At 41.2% G+C, this 19,643-nt stretch overlaps 1 protein-coding gene across 2 annotated transcripts in view; it reads right to left on the reverse strand.

The window, feature by feature from the left end:
• Nucleotides 1-17,514, reverse strand: part of Vcan (versican) — a 99,413-nt gene extending 81,899 nt beyond the window's left edge. For both annotated transcript variants that reach the window (XM_042690932.1, XM_042690931.1), the window contains exons 1-3: nt 17,166-17,514; nt 8,230-8,305; nt 1,296-1,667 (exon numbers count right to left, since the gene is read on the reverse strand). In XM_042690932.1, coding sequence (XP_042546866.1) covers nt 1,296-1,667; nt 8,230-8,299 — 442 coding nt within the window. In that variant the 5' untranslated portion in view covers nt 8,300-8,305; nt 17,166-17,514. The remainder of the gene's footprint in view (nt 1-1,295; nt 1,668-8,229; nt 8,306-17,165) is intronic.
• Nucleotides 17,515-19,643: the final 2,129 nt, after the last annotated feature.

The raw sequence follows: 19,643 nt of genomic DNA on the forward strand, positions 1-19,643 counted from the left end.
TTAGCTCCTTTAGGATTTTGAAGAGATAAGATTGGTATAAATTTGACTAATTAAATGATAAAAAGGTTAGAAGATCTCAGGACATTTAGTGGATACACAGACAACATAAAAACATATTTGTAGAAAATCAAACTAAAATTAGAATGTTCCAGGATGCTCTGTAAATTAGTTTGTTGTATCTGAAACCCCAAGTATTTCCTTTCAACTAAACAATTAAAAGTTTGAATTTTAAAATCCCCTTTTTACATATTTCTAAAAGGTAAATATTTTATAGGAAAAGGGAGGTTTAGAAGAAAATCAGTTTCATCATGTCTGGATATTAGATTTTGCTTAATGACTTGCCAAAACATTCTGCTTCCAAGAGCTACAACATTATGTGTGCACCCAATTAAAGTAATTTTTCTTTGCTTGGTCTCCCACCTTAAACTTAAGTGACACATAAAGCACCACTAAGAGAAGAATAAAAATGAAATGTCTTGCTGCAAAACTTAGTGATTAACAACTGGTATGTTAACCTTAAATTTTTTTCACTTGATGATGATGATGATGATGATGATGATGATGATGATGATCCAATTCAAGTGTTTATTGAGACTTGGCCTTCTCAAGACTCTATGATATGTAATGTGGTATTTATTAAGGATCTTATTTATTCAATAAGTTATAATTTTAAATTTTTGAAAGTAAACTCTAAAATTTTAATAATCACACTAATAGCTCCTGGGATGTAATTCAATGATAGAACACTTAGCCTAGTAGCATAAGGGCCTGAATTTGAATCCACGCAACACAAAACAAACAAAATAAATGAATAAAAATTTGTAAGAAAGTGAGAAAGAAAGGAATACTGTTTTGTGTGTATGTGTTTATAGGTATATATATATGTGTGTGTGTGTATGTTTGTGTATGTGTGTATATACATGAAAATTCACTCACATCTGTAAAAATTAACATGGAATGCACATCAGCTTTTATCATCTTCAAAAGTGATCACTGACACATTTCAACACTGAAGCAAAAATTATTAAATAATGTACTATGCTTTGAGGTCTTCATTAATTCCAGTCTACTATACTACCGGAACCAATGAAATAGTTGCAGGAAAGGTCATCTTGCATTGGCCTCTAAATTTAAACAGCTCGGTTCTGGTGACGAACATGGACTATTGAGTTAATGATTATGTTTCTCCCTGGTCTAATCACCCAGCAACAATCATTCCCAAGTCGCAGTTCACACTTCTGAACCAAGTGCTATGCTGACCACTTTCTTATGGACTCGGAAAAAAAAAATCTTACCATCCACGGCAAGTGACACTGTGTCCTGCGTGTCTTCAATCCCATACATGACGTCACACCGGTAGACTCCTGCGTCACTAGCACGCAGTTTAACCACGGTGAGGGAGGCGTCGCCCACGTCCTCTGGATGCGTAGGCACTGACACTCTCCCTTTGTAGTCTTGACCAATTTTGATATTTCCATGCTGGGCCACAAGAACAGTAGTCTCCTTTAAATCTTTTCCACTTTTGTCCGCTTCGATCTTAGACCACTTGATTCTGAGAGATTCACTGGTGTTAGAGCCGGGTGGTAAGGTAGGCATGGTTGAAAAATGACAAGGTAGGCTGACTCTTCCAGCCAGGGAGCCCTTAACGGGGCTTTTTTCCGCTTTGACTGAAAGAAAGAGAAAAAGGACAGATTGAACAATCCTGGGAAACCTAAACCAAGTCTGTTAAATACGTGATCAGACAGGAACCCCTTACGAGGGTTTAATTACATCTTTATTGTGGAGGAAAAAAAAATCAGAACCATTTTGCATACAGAGTAGCACACAATTTCAATAGTTTTCGAACGAAGATAAATAATGCGCATGCCATATTGAGATAAGGAGTTCACATTTATTTATCCTTCAGTGTTTAAAATTTTTAAAAATAAGTAATAAAATAAGACATTAGTAAGAGCAAGTAATCAGGAACTGAAGGAGAAGCAGACTAGAATCAACAGTGCAGGTTTTAAAAGACTAGACGAGTATTAGGAAAAATAGTTGAAAGTGAAAATTACTATTTACAAGTCAGAGAAAGCTTAAGATAACTGCCACATTACCTTTGCAGAAATGAACATAAAATTTAAGTGACAATGTCCTTTTCAAAGAGTATTTCATAGGAATGAAGGACCTTCTTTGGGCCCCATTCGACCAAAGGTTTCATTATAATGGCAAAACCAGCTGCAATCATGTTGCAATGAAATATTACCTCTTATTATATCCTGGGGGCGGGGGGAGGGAAACCCGCTTCTGTTCACTTAATTCTAAAAAAAAATTACTTATTTTCTGTTCAAGCCCTTAAACTATTAATGGCAAAGAATACACAGGCTGTAACATAACACCACTGTGTACAAAAGGAAATGTCCTTTCATTCTTAATCATTTCCTTCTCTCCAGTCCAGCTCCATCTTCCAAACACTTGATTAGGCTAGAAAACGTGTTGATAATAATAGAAAATACAATTATTGTTAATGTACAAACAATACCCACTTCATGAAAATATGAATGAGTTAATAGAAGCTTTCAGAGGAAGTGAAGTTGGGGTTTTTTTGTTATTGTTTTTGTTTGGTTTTGTTGTGAGGGGTTTGTTGTGGATTTCTCTTTGGGAGGGGGAATCAGATCTGAGGTTTGAACTCAGGTTTCCAGGCATTTCTTCTGCCAAAGTAATGTCTCCATCTCTCTTTCTTTCTTTCTTTCTTTCTTTCTTTCTTTCTTTCTTTCTTTCTTTCTTTCTTTCTTTCTTTCTTTCTTTCATTATTAGCTTTAAGTAGTTTTACAAATGAGTTGCCATTTAACAAAGCAATTTATACAATATATCTTGATTAAGATTATCTCTACAACATTCTCACCCATCCCTCCCCTACTTACCCCTTACCAAAATGATGTGCATTTAACTCTGTTGATAGTTACTTAGATTTCTCCCACTTATAATACAGAGAGAATAATTCCATTTTAATGCCTTTCTCAGCTTAGAAAATAAATTCTCCAGTTTAAGGGTTAAGTTTGAAGGGGCAAACATGAATGAAAGCCTAATCTGGCCAATAAGAAATTTATGAAAATCAGGACTTTTCCTAATGACTATGTTATTAATAGTTATGTTATAATAACTATTTCCCAATGACTACTTATTGTTTTGGATATTTAAGATGTATACAATTAAATAATCTGATCTCACATAAATATATGTATCTGTAGAATCCAATCACTAAAATAAGATTAGCAAAAAGCTATGTAGTCATGCCTATTTGTGCATTAAATCTTGAGTCTTAAATCACTGAAGCATGAGAACTAAGTTCACTAAATCTAAATATTTTAAGAAAAAAATTTAGTAGTTGAGACTATAATGTATATAGACCATGAATGTGTTTTTTTTGAATCTGCTACCCACAGGAACTTGCCTGAAATTCTGAAAAGTCTAGTAATAAAAATGTATCCTAACAAAAAAGTTCAGTGTTCCACCAGATGCTTTGTGCTCTAAATGAGTATAGTAAGGGAGAAAGCTCCAAGTAATGAATGATCAATTACTCCCCATTCTGTCCCTAGATTCTGCACAGTAAAAATTATGTAAATTCCATCTGTATATACAGAGGAGAAGAAGAGAAGCAAGAAGGGGAGAAATGCTGGCCAAATAAAGATTTGATTGAAAATATGTGACTTTATGGCTTTCTTGATAAATATCATTACCTAGTTAATTCATTAGCTCAAATCTGTGTATTCTGGGGGGTTTTGTTTGTTTTACTGTTAGGGAAACATATAGAAGAATAAGAACAAGGTCCTCAAAATTAAAACAGAACTACTAGGGAGATGACAGAGGGGAAAGCTGGGAGAAGAATGAAGAATAATAGATTAAGTGAATATGATCATAGTACATTTCACACATGTGGAAATAGCAAAATAAAACCTGTTATTTGTGCAATTAATATATGCTAATGAAAATAAAATATTCAAGTGAAACCTAAGTAGGCAACCAAGGATTAAGACAGTTTATACACTGAAAGATAGTATTTTTTAAAGAACTTTTTGTGTGTTAAAATAAAGCTAACTAGTAGATGAATTGGTCCTCAATTAGACTTTGAAAGGTGGGATCCAAGAGATGTCAGATAATGGTTCATACTAGTATCATTTCAACAGTAGAATATTGTTATATTTCCTGCTTTGAGCATTAAACTTTCCTTCTCATAAGCTATCCTATTCCCGTCCTTAAATTTTTTCGTTTTTCACAGGAAATATTTAACTTCTCCTGACCTTAACCCTAAATTAATTACAGGGATTAACCATGGTCATGGATTTACAAATCGGTCTGATGTGTAGATGTTACTCAACATTGTTGTTCAGTACTATCATTCAAATAAACTACATGTTGTTTTGCTGTGTTTTTCATTGTGTGGAGTCCTTTAAATGGAAAATGTAAACTTAACTGTGGGTATGTTTGCTCACTACTTTCTCCAATTCCCCTCTACCACTACTAGCTGCCCAAACCAATTCCCCTCTCCATTTAGATCCTTTCTAAATCCTCTCTCTTCATCTCTTCATAGGCAGTTATTGCCCTTCTTTGTCTGAGCATTTCACCTTCACTTCCTGAAAAAGTTAAAGATGACAATTGTTGGGACTATTAACTGCTAGTAGATGCTAGACTTTGATAGCCACCTGGGTCATTCACTGAGGCATTCATTCAGCCAATCAGTTAACACATAAAATGTTTAAGTGCTGGAAATGTGTCAGGCCTCTGTTATAACAGGATTGGCAGTCCTTTCCCAGCTTGTCAGCTAATTAGGAGAAAAGGGAGAAAATAACTTGTCACAGAAGCTATATGTATTCTCATAGTTAGAACAACACATGGAACAATAGAAACATGGGCAGAGGGTTTTTGCATTGGCTAGAAAAAATAGTGGAGGGTTAGGAAAGGCAAGTGAGTGGATATCCTAATAATGAGCTTATTCTTGAGAAGTCTCATTCCCTTAGCACACCCCATGCAGTACATTAGTAGGTTTGAGTCCTCTGCCTCCACACATTCAAATCAAAGTTCTCCATCTCCATGGCCACTAGCTGACACAGCTACCCGTTACATGCACAGGTCGCCACCATGGTCTTCTCAATGCTGTTGCAACTTTTGCTCTTATAAAAACAAATCTTCACAGGACTGAAGAATAAATTTGAAAACCATTTATTAACTTGTGTCTTTTTTTGGGGGGGGTCCGGTCGTGGGGCCTGAACTCTGGGCCTGGGCGCTTTCCCTCAGCTTTTCAGCTCAAGGCTAGCACTCTACCACTTGAGCCACAGCGCCACTTCTGGCTTTTTTCTTTTTTCTGCTTATGTGGTGCTGAGGAATCGAACCCAGGGCCTCAGGCATGCAAGGCAAGCGCTCTACCACTGAGCCACCTTCCCAGCCCATAACTTGTGTCTTTTTTGGGCTCAGTTCCTTCACTGTTTTCTACTGTACTTGGAATAAAATTCTAATACTTTCTATAACTTCCACTGCCTTAACTGCTGAGAGATGTTACACAGTGATGAAGAGATCACACTCCAAAGGACTACCATGGGTCTTCTCCTGACTTCGTTACTTCTTACGTGTAGAGTTTGTAGCAAATTGCTTCTCTTGGTGCCTCAGTTTCCTCTTTATAACACAGAAGTAATAAATGTTTCAATCAGTTACTATTAAACACATAGGGACAAAGGGACAAATGATGAACAAATGTAGCAGTGGTATTCACTAGACACTATGTTGAAAATGAACTATACAACTTATGGGTGAGAACAGAAGGGAAAAATTGGGAGAGAGCAGAGGAAGAGATGGCATTGTCAAAAACTAAACTCATTACCTAATTTTTGTGACTGTAACATCTCTGTAAATCACCTTTATAGTAACAAAAATAAAAATTTGAAAAAATACATCAGAAATAAATGGAGTCTAAAATGGAGTAAATGGAGTAAAAGTAACATTAAACAATATAATTTGCATTTAGCTTCTTCTATCCTATCCTATCCCAATCTTAAGTATAATTATTTGGATGAGCTGGCATCTGCTTATATCTCTGTCCATATCTCTTACCTTCTTCTTGCTCACTAGTATTCAAATACAGTAACTTTTCTGTTGCTATCTCTTGGCTGGTTGACTACCCTGCATCATTCTCAGACTTAAATGTTAGTTTCTCAAAGAGACCTTACCAATCCTCCCTCACATACACAAAAGCCAATCCCTACTACGACTTTCTGTTCTATTTTTATCCATCAGAAAACAGCTAGATTCTACTCATTTATTCTGCATCTCATATAAGGATGCAATAAAATAAAGGCTTGGACAATGTACGATTCATTCACTAGTATATTCCTGGACAGCTAAAATAATAGATGATGCAAAAAATAACACTCAAGTAATGACTGTCAAATAGTAGTTTGTGAGTACATATGGAGATCACAGATGAATGGAAGAAAGAATGGATAGATAAGTGAATAGATGAAGTCACACCTAAACCTTGAGTCTCTTGAATGAACTAAAATAGAACTTTCAAGAGCAGGAGGATTACCAAGTAAGAGAAATGATACGTGGAAAACTAGGAAACATAAATCTATACAAAAGGAAATTATTTCAAACTGTTTCAGGTATGAAGTGAATGGGAAGAAAAAAGTGATAGCTGAATCTGGGGGGAACAAGACAGAAGCAGATCAAATCTGAATTCTCTTCAAATGCTTTGCTGTCTCTTTCTATATACTTAATAGTGGACTTGGAATTATACAACCCTTACTAAGTGGCCACGTAATGTAAAACTGAGGAAAACAGTGCATGTGCACTTGTCTTGATCTATGAACAAAGAAGACAGAGGCTGGTAAGTGAAACATTTGCTGTCAACCTTCTTTCAATTTTAATTCTTTTCAAATTCTAGCCTCCTGAGTGTTTCAGTCCTTCTTTCAACCAGGAGCAGTGGCTCATACCTGTAATCCTACCTATTCAGAAAATGGATATCAGAGGATCACAGTTTGAAACCACAGTGGGGAAGAAATTCCATGACACCCCAATTCAACCAAAAAGCTGTCCATGGTGGTACATATCTGTCATGAAAAATAACTAAAGCAAAAGTGACTGCAGGTGAGAAGGTGATGGATCAAAATAGTAGAATGCTCACGTAACAAGTGTGAGGCCATGGGTTCAAATCCACTAACAACTAAAAAGCAATAACAAAAAAAAATTTTTGGCAGAGTAAATGAGAACTAGACTGGATGCGGTGGCTCACGCCTGTAATCCTAGCTACTCAGGAGGCTGAGATCTGAGGATCACAGTTCAAAGTCAGCCGGGGCAGGAAAGTCCATGAGACTCACTCCAATAAACCACTAGAAAACCAGAAGTGGCGCTGTGGCTCAAGAGGTAGAGTGCTCGCCTTGAGCTGAAGAGCACAGGGACAGTGCCCAAGTCCAGAGTTCAAGCTCTATAACCGAGCAAAAAAAAAAATCTTTGAGAACTAGTATTGGAAGAATCGAAATTTTAACCACATGTCAGTGCCATCTATGAACTTTATTCACAGTTCAAAAGTAAATATGGGAACCAAATGTGATGCTTCACATCTGTAATCCCAGCACTATGAGGAGGCTGAGATGGGAGGATGTTTGAAGTCAGGCTGGGTTATACAGTGAAACACTATCAGATAAATAATAATAGGCTCACACATATAATCTTAGATACGGAGGAGGCTGAAGTCTCAGGATCACGGTTGAAAGCCAACCTGGGCAGAAAAGTCCATGAGACTTTCATCTCCAATTAATCATCAGAAAGCTGGAAGTGGAGCTGTGGCTTAAAGTGGTAGAGTGCTAGCCTTGAACAAAAGAGCTTAAGGATAGCACCTGGGTCCTTAATTCAAGCCCCATAACTGACAAGAAAATAACGATGATTATGATGATGATGATGATGATAATAATAATAATGTGGAAAGTTACTGAAAGACTGCTTCCAATGTTAGCCCCCAGTTTATTTTTTTCTAATTGTTTTATTTAAATCTACTACTTTCAGTGTAACATTATCTTGACAAGAGTTTTAAGAATTCAACAGATTTAACAAGACAATTCTTATCACTTTTACAATATAAAAAAAAGAAAGAAAAGAAAGAAGACAACTCTTTATTGTTGTGTTTTAATACTGTCATTCCATCCCCCAGTATAACATTTAAATTTCCACTAGCAATAATGTAATTGCTACCACACTCACCTTTATGTAGTGCATGGGTTACTATTAAGATTGAGTACATCCACAAGAGGCTTTTTATATTTATCAACATCTTGTCCTAGAAAAAGACAAAAAAAGGAAAGTAAATCACAAGCATTCAGGCTGGTGGCAGGCCATAAATCACATGTTACTTGGACGTTGTGTGTGGTCAAAGAAATAGCTCCTCTTGGGTTGTAAAAACAAGAGGAGACTTGTAACAGGAGAAGTTATCTCAACACTCTAATTATTACTTTGAGTCTTACTCAAGGTAATAGTTACTAAAATAATTTCATAACTCAATTTTAGGCCATATAACCATATGGATATGTGTAACAGCCACAATTGGGTAGCCCATGGGAAGAACAATAGCGACCTCAGCCCAACTAACTAAGGGGTAGAAATTGGCACAATGAGGGAGAAGTGACCACAAAATCTATTTAGGAACAGTAAGCTGGTCAAGAATAGAGCAAGAGAAGATGGCAAAGATGAACAAGAAAAAGCAATAGAGATGCTGAAAGTCAGACTTGAAGTGAGAAGGAACCCTTTGGTAGCTCAGGCACGTGACATCAAAACAACATAAAGACCTCAGCAGGCTTTTTAAAACACAGACTCTGGTGACTTTCTAGCTGGCTGAACAAACAAAATAAATGTAATGAGGAGCTATTGGTGACAAAAGTGACCAATACTTGTCAGAATTTTTAAACACTTCAAACAGTTCTAAGGTCTCAAGAGTAAATAGTGAAAGAAAATATTCTGCATAAAAAACAAATCAAGAAATCCTGTCCTGGGCTTTACCATTAATTTGTGTGACTTTAGGAAAAATATTTAACAATCTGAGTCCCTTTCTGTTTGAATTTCTAGAAGTTATAATCACAAAGAAAATAAGTATTGGAGACTGCTCTAGTTTAGATTTAAGTGGCCCTCGAATGCCTATGTCCAAAGGGAGCAGGGGAAGATTTAAGGGATGGAGCCTTGTGGGAGGTCTTAGATCTTTGGGGAAATACCATTAAAGTGGATTACGGGACTTGGTCTCTCCTCTCTTTTGTTTCTGGGCTGCCTTGAGATGAGGGGCTTCCTCTACTACATTGCTCCAGAAATAAAAAGACATTGCCTTCCCAAAAGCCACCAACTCAAGAAGTCCAAGAACTTATGGACTTGAAACGTCCCGTATTGTGTGCTAAATCTAGTACTAGAAAGCTGATTAAATAATCTTGGGCCTTTTTGTTATTTACAAAGGAAGAGATCTTCACTGAGAAATATTGGATTTGGTACCTTTTGTCTTTTCAAAAACAACTAAGTTCTCTATTATCTAGGAAACCTGAGTTTTAAAAAAGTACACGTGAGAAAAATCCAAGCCCAATTTTGTCCTCAAGTTCAATATAATAATGTATAAGTTATTAATTTTTTCCTTAATATTATTTTGCACTTTGGCTTTACTTCATATGTTTTAAAGTAAGTGTTAAAACCTCTTCAAAACAAAATTGCAAAGTATCATAATTCTGTATATTTCCTGGGGAATATTTGTTTAAACCTAATATACTGAGGTTCTCTATAGGTCAACTGGAAGTTCACAATGGCAAGGATACATTTTGTAATCCTTAATGCACCTTGACAATTGAATCTGTTATTTGTAGTAAATGACTATGATATGCTAACAGATATTGACAAATACTAATTAGGAGGTATGTTTTTAAATTTTTGAATATCTTATAAGATATTCAGAAGATATATCTTATATTCAGCAAGCAGGTACATTTTATGAGTTCGTTTTAGATACATCTCAATTACCTTACAATGTTTTACAAAAATTGAAGATACAACTTGACAGTCAAGATGAAAGTTTATGATAAAATTCTATCAAAGATAATGCAACCATGGGTATCTATCTGAATGAATCACTATAAAACCAGAAGACAACTTTGTTTTTAACAAATTTCCTTATAACTTACTATGATGTATTTTGAATAATTATTTTTAGGTGTGCTTTATTTCTTCTGTAGAATATTTGGCTTCTGGAGGGCAGAACTATATATTATTCAACTTAATAGTTCCTACACTTATATAATCCCAGGTTCAGAAAAGTCCCTTAAACAACATTATTAAATCAAATACATCACTAGTGCTTCTAGGTTTTATTCAGAAACTTACTTGGAAGTATCCATAGCCCCTCATGAATAAAAGCATGTAGGGCTAATTAATAGTGGAAATACATTTGAATTGGTGCAGCTGAATATTTATTATGACTCAATAATAAGGTCTGATACCTGTCAATATCCAAGGTATCAAATCTTTTTTTGTGCTTTTTTTATTGTGAAAATACTGTGCAGAGGGGTTACAGTTACATGAGCAAGGTAATGAGGACATTTCCTGTGGAGCATGCTTGCCTCCTCCTTTGTTTTTCCCTTCCTTTCCTTTCCCTCCCACTCCCACCTCCACAACAACACCCCCTCCCTCTTCCCCTCCCCGAAGTTGTAACATTTGTTTTCAACATAGTGTCTTGTACATCTCACTGTTACAATGGGTCAACTTATATCAAATCTTACAATAAACAAGACCAGAGGAAAGAGATGTGAGTCTGTCCCAGGACTGGGCCTTCTATATCTTAATGGTTTACTCAAGACAGAAATCAAAACTCACTTTATATCACATTTTATCCACATAAAAATGACTTTAATATTTTGAATGAGTGGGAAAGTTTCCTTCATCTGCAGAAGTATTCCCATCATTTGCCCTAAAACCATCTTTAAAACTAAACTAGGGAAGGAAGCCAGTATATTACAAATATTTCAAAGAGACCAGACAGGCTTAGGATACAGTGCTAGAAGTGGCATATATGTTCGAATAATTCACTCCAACTTAGAAATTGCAGTGTTCATGCCAGGTCCCATTTCTTTGTCCTACTAAATCAGAAGATCTGGCAGCACTAGGTTCATATTCCAACTGGCTAATCAACAGCAGCAATCAAATGTCACCCACTCCCCTTGCATGCTTGAGGTCATACCACTGCCCCCACTTAGCCGCTTATCCATTTCCACTCCAGACTTGGTTCTATGGGCACTTGAGTTGCAACACTCACAGAAAGTTCATTTCTCTCTCCAGTAAGTATATCAGAATGCAGTTAAGGACATTCATTGTCAGGGCTCTACATTTTAATTGTTTCTTCCTCAGCATCCAGGGACATTCGTTCCACTTCTCTCATTTTCCAAAAGCTAGGTCTGTAACTTTAATTGTGTAGGGACTGTCTTCCTTCTTCATTTGAGCTTACTGAAGATTCTTTTTTTGTTTTTAGCCTCACTCCAACCCCCATTGCCACTCCTCTGCTCTTCAGTGTCTATCTTCTATACACCGTCTGTAAGTGATAACAGACCTATGTGCCTGGAAAGACCAAGGTGATAGGAGAGCTGGTGCCTATATTTAAACTCATACTTCAGGAAAGTGAATGAGGAAAGGAAAAAGTCCTCAAACAATCAAGAAACAGCTGACAGAAACTGTTTGGTTGCTGGAGAGACACAAGAGACAAGGTCAACAGGTCTCCTATCCATGAGAACTGTCTGCAGAGAGGAGGTTCATGCTGGGGATGGGCTACCTTGGAGAAAGAGCCAAAGTTCTCCCTCCATCTTAGAGAAGCCCAGCTCATGGAGGGGTAACTTAAGGACTCAGACATGGTGGTTTTGTCTACTGTCCTACCAGTTCCTTTAGACAACCAACTGTCCAGGATACTTTAGATACAAGGTAAATGCAATGGGCATTACGTATCTTAGTTCTTTCTAAGGGAGAATCACAGCAATACAAAGAAACAGGTAATGCTTTGACATGAAATTTCATGAACTTATTAGACAGAAGTAATAATACTGTGTGAAATTTGGTCTTTACAACTATATATTAATAAATTATGACATTGAAGCTCCAGATGTTCTGTCTCAATTTGGTTTTCCTAGGGGGGGACCTTCTGATCCTAAGTCTGGTGCCTAAACCACCATACCTCATATAGAGCCGAATTAGCCGTTGACTAGTAACATGACTATAATACACTATGCATTATCTGTTTTCATTGCAAAATAAGTAAGTTCATTTTATACGTGTTTAACATGTCTTAAAACTCTTGGAAGGAAGAATTAAGATAGCCATAGATATAGACATAAAAATAAATATAAATACAGATGTAGATCTACATTTGTACCATTTTGTATATAATAGATAAAGTCAGATTAATATAGAGAGATATCTAAAAACAAATAGATATAAATATAGATGTATATATATCTATATGTCTTTAAACATACATGGTGTGTGTGTGTGTGTGTGTGTGTGTGTGTAATTTACCCATCTGAGTACAAGAAGGAATTGGCCATAATTCACCAATTCATATGGAGGTTGGTCTCTAACTCCTTGTTCTAATTCCAAACCAAGGAGAATAAAGGCTTTGTATTTTCTGGTACAGGACAAACAAACCTGTGCAAAAGCTAATATATTTTTCTCAGATGAGAGCAAGTAATTTCCAACAATAAATGTCTGCTCTAATTTCCCTAGGTGAGTGATGAAGCTATAACCTACTATATAGTAATTCATTCTTTGCCTTAAAAGAAGCCCATGTTTTGAAAAGTTATACTCTTTCACAGTGATATAGTCCATTTTAAATGCAGTGTCTACTGATGAAGAAACTCAACAAAGCATACTTAAAAGCTCCCAGGAAAAGAAGGCTTAGTTCTTTGTTTGGAGGAGACAGAGTTAGTTGATCTTTGTGCTCTCAAAGATTTGGATGTTCAGTTACTGACCAATCATTAACCAGAAAATGTTTAAGCTAAGCAGTGTAAGAAAGCATGAAACAATAGATATACCTTTCTCATTAATCAAAATGAGCTTTGAGTTAGCTCTTTAGTTCCTTTCCAAACAGAATTTGGCATGATATGATAAGAGGCTTTGGAGGAATATAGCAGAGGTCTCCCCCTCCAATTTTCAAGACCAAAGAAAAAGAAGAGGCCTACATATATAAATATACATCCACCTGAGGGGATTCCTTTCAAACTGATTTAGGGAGAGCTATAATGTTTTTGTGTACCAAAAGAAACAAAGCTTTGAATTCTTACATAAATTCTAAGTGAATCTCACCCACGAGAAGATTAAGAACTGGGGACTTCCTGCTGGAGGAAGTCATTGCTCAATTGCTTTGAAAACTATTGGGATCCTGTTGTAGCTCCGCTAGGGACAGGCACATCCCATTACAGAATGTTCCCGGTGTTACTTAGAACTCAGGAAAAGTCGGACTCTGAGCCTGATACCCGGTTCTGAAACTGGGAATCGAGTCTTTTTCAGCCAGCTAATGATTACCTTTCTATTTTTATATTAAGTTCTTAAAAGGTATTCTAATGCTTTAGATGAATATTTTCACAATGAGTTTGGCCCAATTGCTTAACTGTATACTCAGCACCATGTAGGCCACAGATTTTAGGCAGAAAGGAAAAGGAAAAAGGACCAATTAGCAACAATTGAAAGTGATACCAAAAAAGAGCACTAGAACTTAGTTCCTCCAAAACAGAACCAGAGAAACATAAAATGCAGCTCTATGGGACAGCAACTGTAGTCTGTCTCATCATCTTCCTGCAGGTCCCTGCTCAGAGGTGCTGCTCCCCCCCACACCAGCTTGCCGGCCCCAAGGCGCCTGGTCAGGGATCACAGAGTCACAAAAGCAGCAACCTTTCACTGTGTGCCCTGGTGGAAATCTATCAAAAGCAATCTCCTGCCATTCTACACTGGATGGCATTCTCCAAAGTGATTATTCTCGTACCCAGCTAAAAATAGTCTTCAGACCGACTTGAACATGTTTTTAAACTAATACATGGACCACGGGACAAATTCGTCTCATTGTTACGCCAAAAAAAAAAAAAAAGTTGACTTGGAGCTTCTTCTACCTCTATCACTTCCAAAGAGCAAGAAAGAAAAAAAAAAAATCGTAAAGCCTTTGAATAAGAGCATGTAGCACTGTCTCGATGGAAGCTGGATCCGCTCCAGCCGCCGCCCGCCCTGGTGCTCTGGCTGGGCGGCCGCTGGACTCGGGGCAAAGCCAGGGCCCCGCCCTCCTCCGCTCCGCCCCAGTGCAGCCCCGCCCCAGTCCAGCCCTGTCCCAGTCCAGCCCTGGCCCCCTGGCCCCGGCGCCTCTGGACTCAGGCTGCGCTGACCGCCCGTGCAGCTGTGCAGCTGTGCAGCTGACTCGGAGCCCAAGAAGTCACACCCGTCTACGGCCTGGAGTGGAAGCTCCAGCCCACGTGGCGGCTGGCGAACCCCCCCCCCCTTTCCCCTCCACCCCGGCATTGAGGGAAGTGCTGGGCTCAGTTCCTCCTAGAGGCTGAGAGATGAAGGACCGACTGCCCAGCGCACAGATCCAGTGGGCGGAGCTGGGCCGCCGCGGCTCCTCCAGTCCCTTCCCACCCTTCCATCCAAGCGCGCGCGCCTCTGCAGAGGCGTTGGTTAACACTTGGAGCATTGAGACGTATCTTAAAACGACGCCCGAAATTCACAACAACAACAACAACAAAACAACAACAACGACCCGAGTCGTTCTGGTTCCAGCTATTGGCGTGCTTCTGCCCACCTCTGTTCCATTCTTGTTCTCTTTCTCTCTTTCCCTCCTTTGTCCCCTCCGGCTTTCCGCAGGCCTTCTTTCCTTCCCTTTGCTTCCAGGCGTGAGCCCCCTGAGCTCCCCTGCACCCCATTTCCATAAGCAAAGTTAGGGAAGTTTTAAGTTCTGGAATAGGAACCTTGATTTTGCAACGGCATGGACCTAGAGAAGTGCACATCTTAAATCATCTTTCTTAATATAGGCACACATTGCTTGACTAAGATTCCCGAGGCTGGAAATACCAAGTGGTGGAGTGAGATCCTCCCAGAAGGTCCGGGGACCGTCCAGACAACTCTCAAAAAGGTACCACCAGGCACTTGGAAACACAAGTTCTTTTTTTTTTTTTTTGGTCACTCCTCCAAATCCCAGATCCCGCAGTGCAAAATAAGGACTGGATGGAGAAAAGAGTCATTCACAACCTGGAACGTAAGATAGTGGAAGTGAATCATTTGTGTTGGGTGGGAGGGTCTCTCTTTTTTATTCTCTCTCTCTCTCTCTCTCTCTCACTTGTGCTGAATTTCTCCATCAGGGGGAGCCCACAGCCGCCGCAAAACTCTATTCCTAGACATCAGGGTTCTCGGCGAGGGAAGCGGGAGCTGGAGACCGACCCCGAAGCAGCGCACCGCCCCTCTCGCCCCTCCCTTCCAGCCGGCCTCCACGGACCAGGAAGGCAGGGATTTCACACTCGCCATTCATTTGTCAGCGGTGGGGGAGGGGACGCAGATGGAGCGAGGCGGTGGAGAAGGGGAAGGAGGGAGGTGGAGAAGATGGAGACGGGGTGGGAGGGAGATGGAGGGGGGGAGGCAGGACACAAAGATGAGAAGCAAGGACGCTGATTAGACTTTGTACCACGCGCCCACGCCTCTTTCCGAGAGTCCCAGAGACTGCCCCCTAAGCCCGCACCATCTCCCAGGGACGGGCAGGACTTGCCAGAGCGCAGCTGGATCCGAGGGTGAATAGCTGAGGCTATGACACTGTTTTCCTACCCCCTCTGTCCGCTAACACCCGGCCCGCTCCACGCCCAGTGACACCGAGACCCAGCCGGGACACCCCGGCACCCCCTCCGCCCGCAGCGGCGCAGTGGCTCCGCAGCGCCCCCGTCCCCGCCGGGCGGTGGGGCGCTCCGGCGGAGGGCGTGCCCGGGACTCCCCGCACGCGCTCCGCAGCCACTGGACCCGCTAGGAAAGTTGCTCAACTAGAGCCCAGCGCTGGGAGCGGGTAGGAAGCGGCCGGGGGCAGCGCGGAGCGCTGTTCTGCAGGCGGAAAGGCTGCACCGTGGACCCCTAACTCGGGTCTCCCCGAACCACCTTTGTCTACAGTGTCCTAGGCACTGGTTTGCTTGCTGAGACCCGAGCGACAGTCCCCCCCCCCCCATTTCGTGTTTTGTTTTGTTTTGTTTTCTTTCCTGGGTGAGAATGAAAAAAAAGGGGGGGCCCACATTTCTTTGGCTTCAGGGCAAGCTTTCCCGCCCAGGCGCCTCCTAGACCTCCGCGGGGCCCCGACAACCCCACCCCCATCCTCGGCTCCTTTCCTGCCGGCCCCGAGCGCACACCGCGCGCAGGACAAAAGAACCCAGGGGGCTCCCTGAGAGGGCCGTGACAACCCCCCAAGTCGTGAAAGAACCGAAGCCCGAGACCCGGCACCCCTCCGCTGCTAGACCTTCTCCCGCACTGCCTGCAGATCGAGGGGATCACCTTCTCGGGGGGGCCAGGGCTGCTGTGGAGCCCGCTGCCCTGTCAGGGGCTGCTCCAGAGAGGCTTTCCAGGAACGCCAGGCACTGACCACACACCGGGGCCGGGACGCCAGGTAGCCTAGGTACCCAGGTGGCTTCGGGGACTGGTGCAAAGCCAAGTCACTGGAGTCCCCATTCAAACTTTTGCCTCGAACCCGTACGCAAATAACAAAAGCCAAGGTGTCAGGAATCCCAACCCTTCTCCCAGTTCAAGATGCCACGACTTTTCCAGGGTTTCTCTACTTACTCCTTCTCTCCATTCTGTGTGTCCTTTCCCCTTCACTCTACCCCCCCCCCCCCCCAGACTTCTTTTGTCTGGATCTTTTTCAGCACCAGGGAACCTCCTCAGTCTTCCTCTCTTCTAAAGCCTCCCTGAAAGTTACCTGTGCCTTTGGGGTGTTGTGTTTTTTTTTTCTTTTAAGAGCACATAATTTTTTAACTTCTCTTTATAGTTCTCTTTGCCTTCATTAAAGCCCTCTACCAATTGCATCAATGCACCTCTTTTCTTCTAAACTCGCGGATTATTTTTTTCTGTAAGTTTTCTTTCTTTCTTTTAAAATGGGGAGGGGGGAACAAAAGAAACGTGATTACCTTGAAAGGCAGCTGATTGAAGTCGAGGGGCAGAACGGTCCGCTGCGCTGTCACGCTCCGCGTCGCCCGGGCGGGTCACATAGGAAGCCCGGTGGCGGCTCGGGGAAGGGTGGAGAACGGTGCCCGGCGGTGCTGGAGGCTGGGAGGATGCCGGGCTGGTCGCGGATCCCTGTCCCAGTTCCTATCCTCAGGACCTAATGCTTGCGGCGGCTGCACCCTCGCGCCTTGAGCTCTTCCCCAGAAAGGCTTGGGACAACTCGCCTGCAAGTTCAAATGCGGGTTGTGACACCCATCATCATTATATCACGGTACCGTCAGCGCCGAGGAGGAGACTCGGCGAGCAGAAGGAGGAGGGAAAGGAGGAGGGTTCATTCACGGGCTCCAGAAAGCGCCCTGCAAGCTCCAGCCACTCCTCAGAGCGCAGGCTAGGCTAGCGGGCGGAGGGGCGGAAAACCCGCTGTGGGGACTGCCTCCCTGCCTGCCTGCCTGCCTCCTTCCCTCCCTCCCTGCCCAGGCACTCCCACCTCTTAGAGTTTCTTCCTGACATGAAGTACCAATCGGCTTGGGGGACCGCTAGACTCCCCATTCAGCGAGTCACTCCATTCCACCTCCCAGGGCTCCCGGACACCCCCTCTCCTCCCCCGCCTTCCCACACCTTCCCCACCCCCACTCCCCGCCCCCACGCTGCGCGTTCTGAATTAGGGGAAAGGAGCCCCAGGCTCTGGTGGGTTAGGCAAGCATGAAACAATTGAGTACGGGTAGTTCTTTAGGAGCGCATGAAACTCAGCAAAATCAGCCAAGAACTATAGCCATCGCGGGTTTATGGGCGCACAGGGCTCGCGGGTCCCATCTGAAGAAGTGTCAGACTCCAGGCTCCGGCCATCCTAAAGGAGACCCTGGGGGGTATTGGGGGGCGGGGAGGGCAGATCCTTCTGTGAGCCAGGGAGGTGTGAGCTCGGCCTCAGCCCTCCCAAGGGAACTGCTCCGCGGGGAGCCCAGAGACACCCTGCAATACACAAAGAGCCTGGTCATAAAGGACGGGTCAGGAAATTCCCCCAGGCAAATCCCAAGCAGGATTCAAAGACAATCTTGTCCCTCTGCCCCAAGTACCCATCTCTCTCCACTTTCCTTACTTCCTTTTGCCGTCCCCTGGGTCTTTGAAAGTGTCCCCAAAAGACTATTGACTAATTTTTTTCTTCTTCTTCTGAGTAACCGAGTCAGTCAGTAACCATATCAGTCAGCTTTCCTGCTGTCAGGAAACAAAATCTTTCATGTGTTTATGAGATTTTTTTCTTTCACTCAGGCTCACCTCGCTATGTAAACATCACCACATGGAAGAAGCCCCCCTGCCCTGTGCTACAAAAGATTTCCTATAGGACCTTACAGGGCAAAGGGTCAACCAGTTGACACAAAGGATTTCAGCCCCTCAGAAAAGAGGAACTTAGTTTTTGTTTTTCTCTTTTTCTTTGAAGTCAAGTATTATTTTATACAATGAGAACTAAGTAAGTCCAAGTGACTTGTTAGTGGACCACTGGGGTTACAAACTTTAGATAAATATGGATGTATCTTCCTTATTCTCTCTAAAGGTTTAACATGGCTTTACACAAAGCACATATAAAGCTTGCCTCTCTTCATAGTCTCCTATGCATTTCTAAGTTATATGCATTCAGCATGACTGTAGGTTTTAAATGATAAACAGGTGGAAGTTTGATCAGGATAATTTCATGCGCAAGATGTGCATTTTTCTTTCATTTTTTAAAAAAATTCATCAGCTCACTACAGTATTACTTACTTACTAGAGGGATATAACTCTCCTATACATTATGGGTGGTTTTTGCAGTGAATTATTTGTTCTTGGCACAAAGTCTCTACTAATGAGTCTACTACCATTCATAAAATTGCATCCAATTGAATGTTTAGAGTGACAGAGTCATAGCACAGAGTCAGATTTCAACCCTTGCATATTGTGTACAAACTAAAGTATAGAAGTAACTGCACACACTGAACAACAGAGCTTTGACCAGGACCCAATCTTGACTCAAGATGAATCACTACAGTAGGGAGGAAAATAAGACAAAATGAATTTTTATTAAAATACATAATTCAGGCATCAAAGTCAATCTTTCTTGGGAAACTTCCAGATATGTGTCATTTTTATGTTTAAATGTGAGTAAATCTGAGTATCACAGAGTGTATGTGACTTGTGCAAGGTTACTTCATGACTGATCTGCCCATCTGAAAGCTTATCACTTCTCCATTACCCTACTCTATGTTCCTAATATAAATCAGTTAAACAATTATACAGAGGAGAAATAGCGCAGAAACAAACAACTAATAATGGGTAAATATCCTTTTAAAAGAAATAGCATTCACTGTAAATAACATTATCTACATATAGTTGATCATTGTGGAAAATTTTGGGTTGGTTACTCCTTACATCCTTAGATTTTGTTTTTTACTTTATCTTCCCAAATGCAT

This window comes from Dipodomys spectabilis, unplaced genomic scaffold (assembly GCF_019054845.1).
Source record: "Dipodomys spectabilis isolate Male_0828 unplaced genomic scaffold, ASM1905484v1 ptg000140l, whole genome shotgun sequence".
NCBI lineage: Eukaryota > Metazoa > Chordata > Mammalia > Rodentia > Heteromyidae > Dipodomys > Dipodomys spectabilis.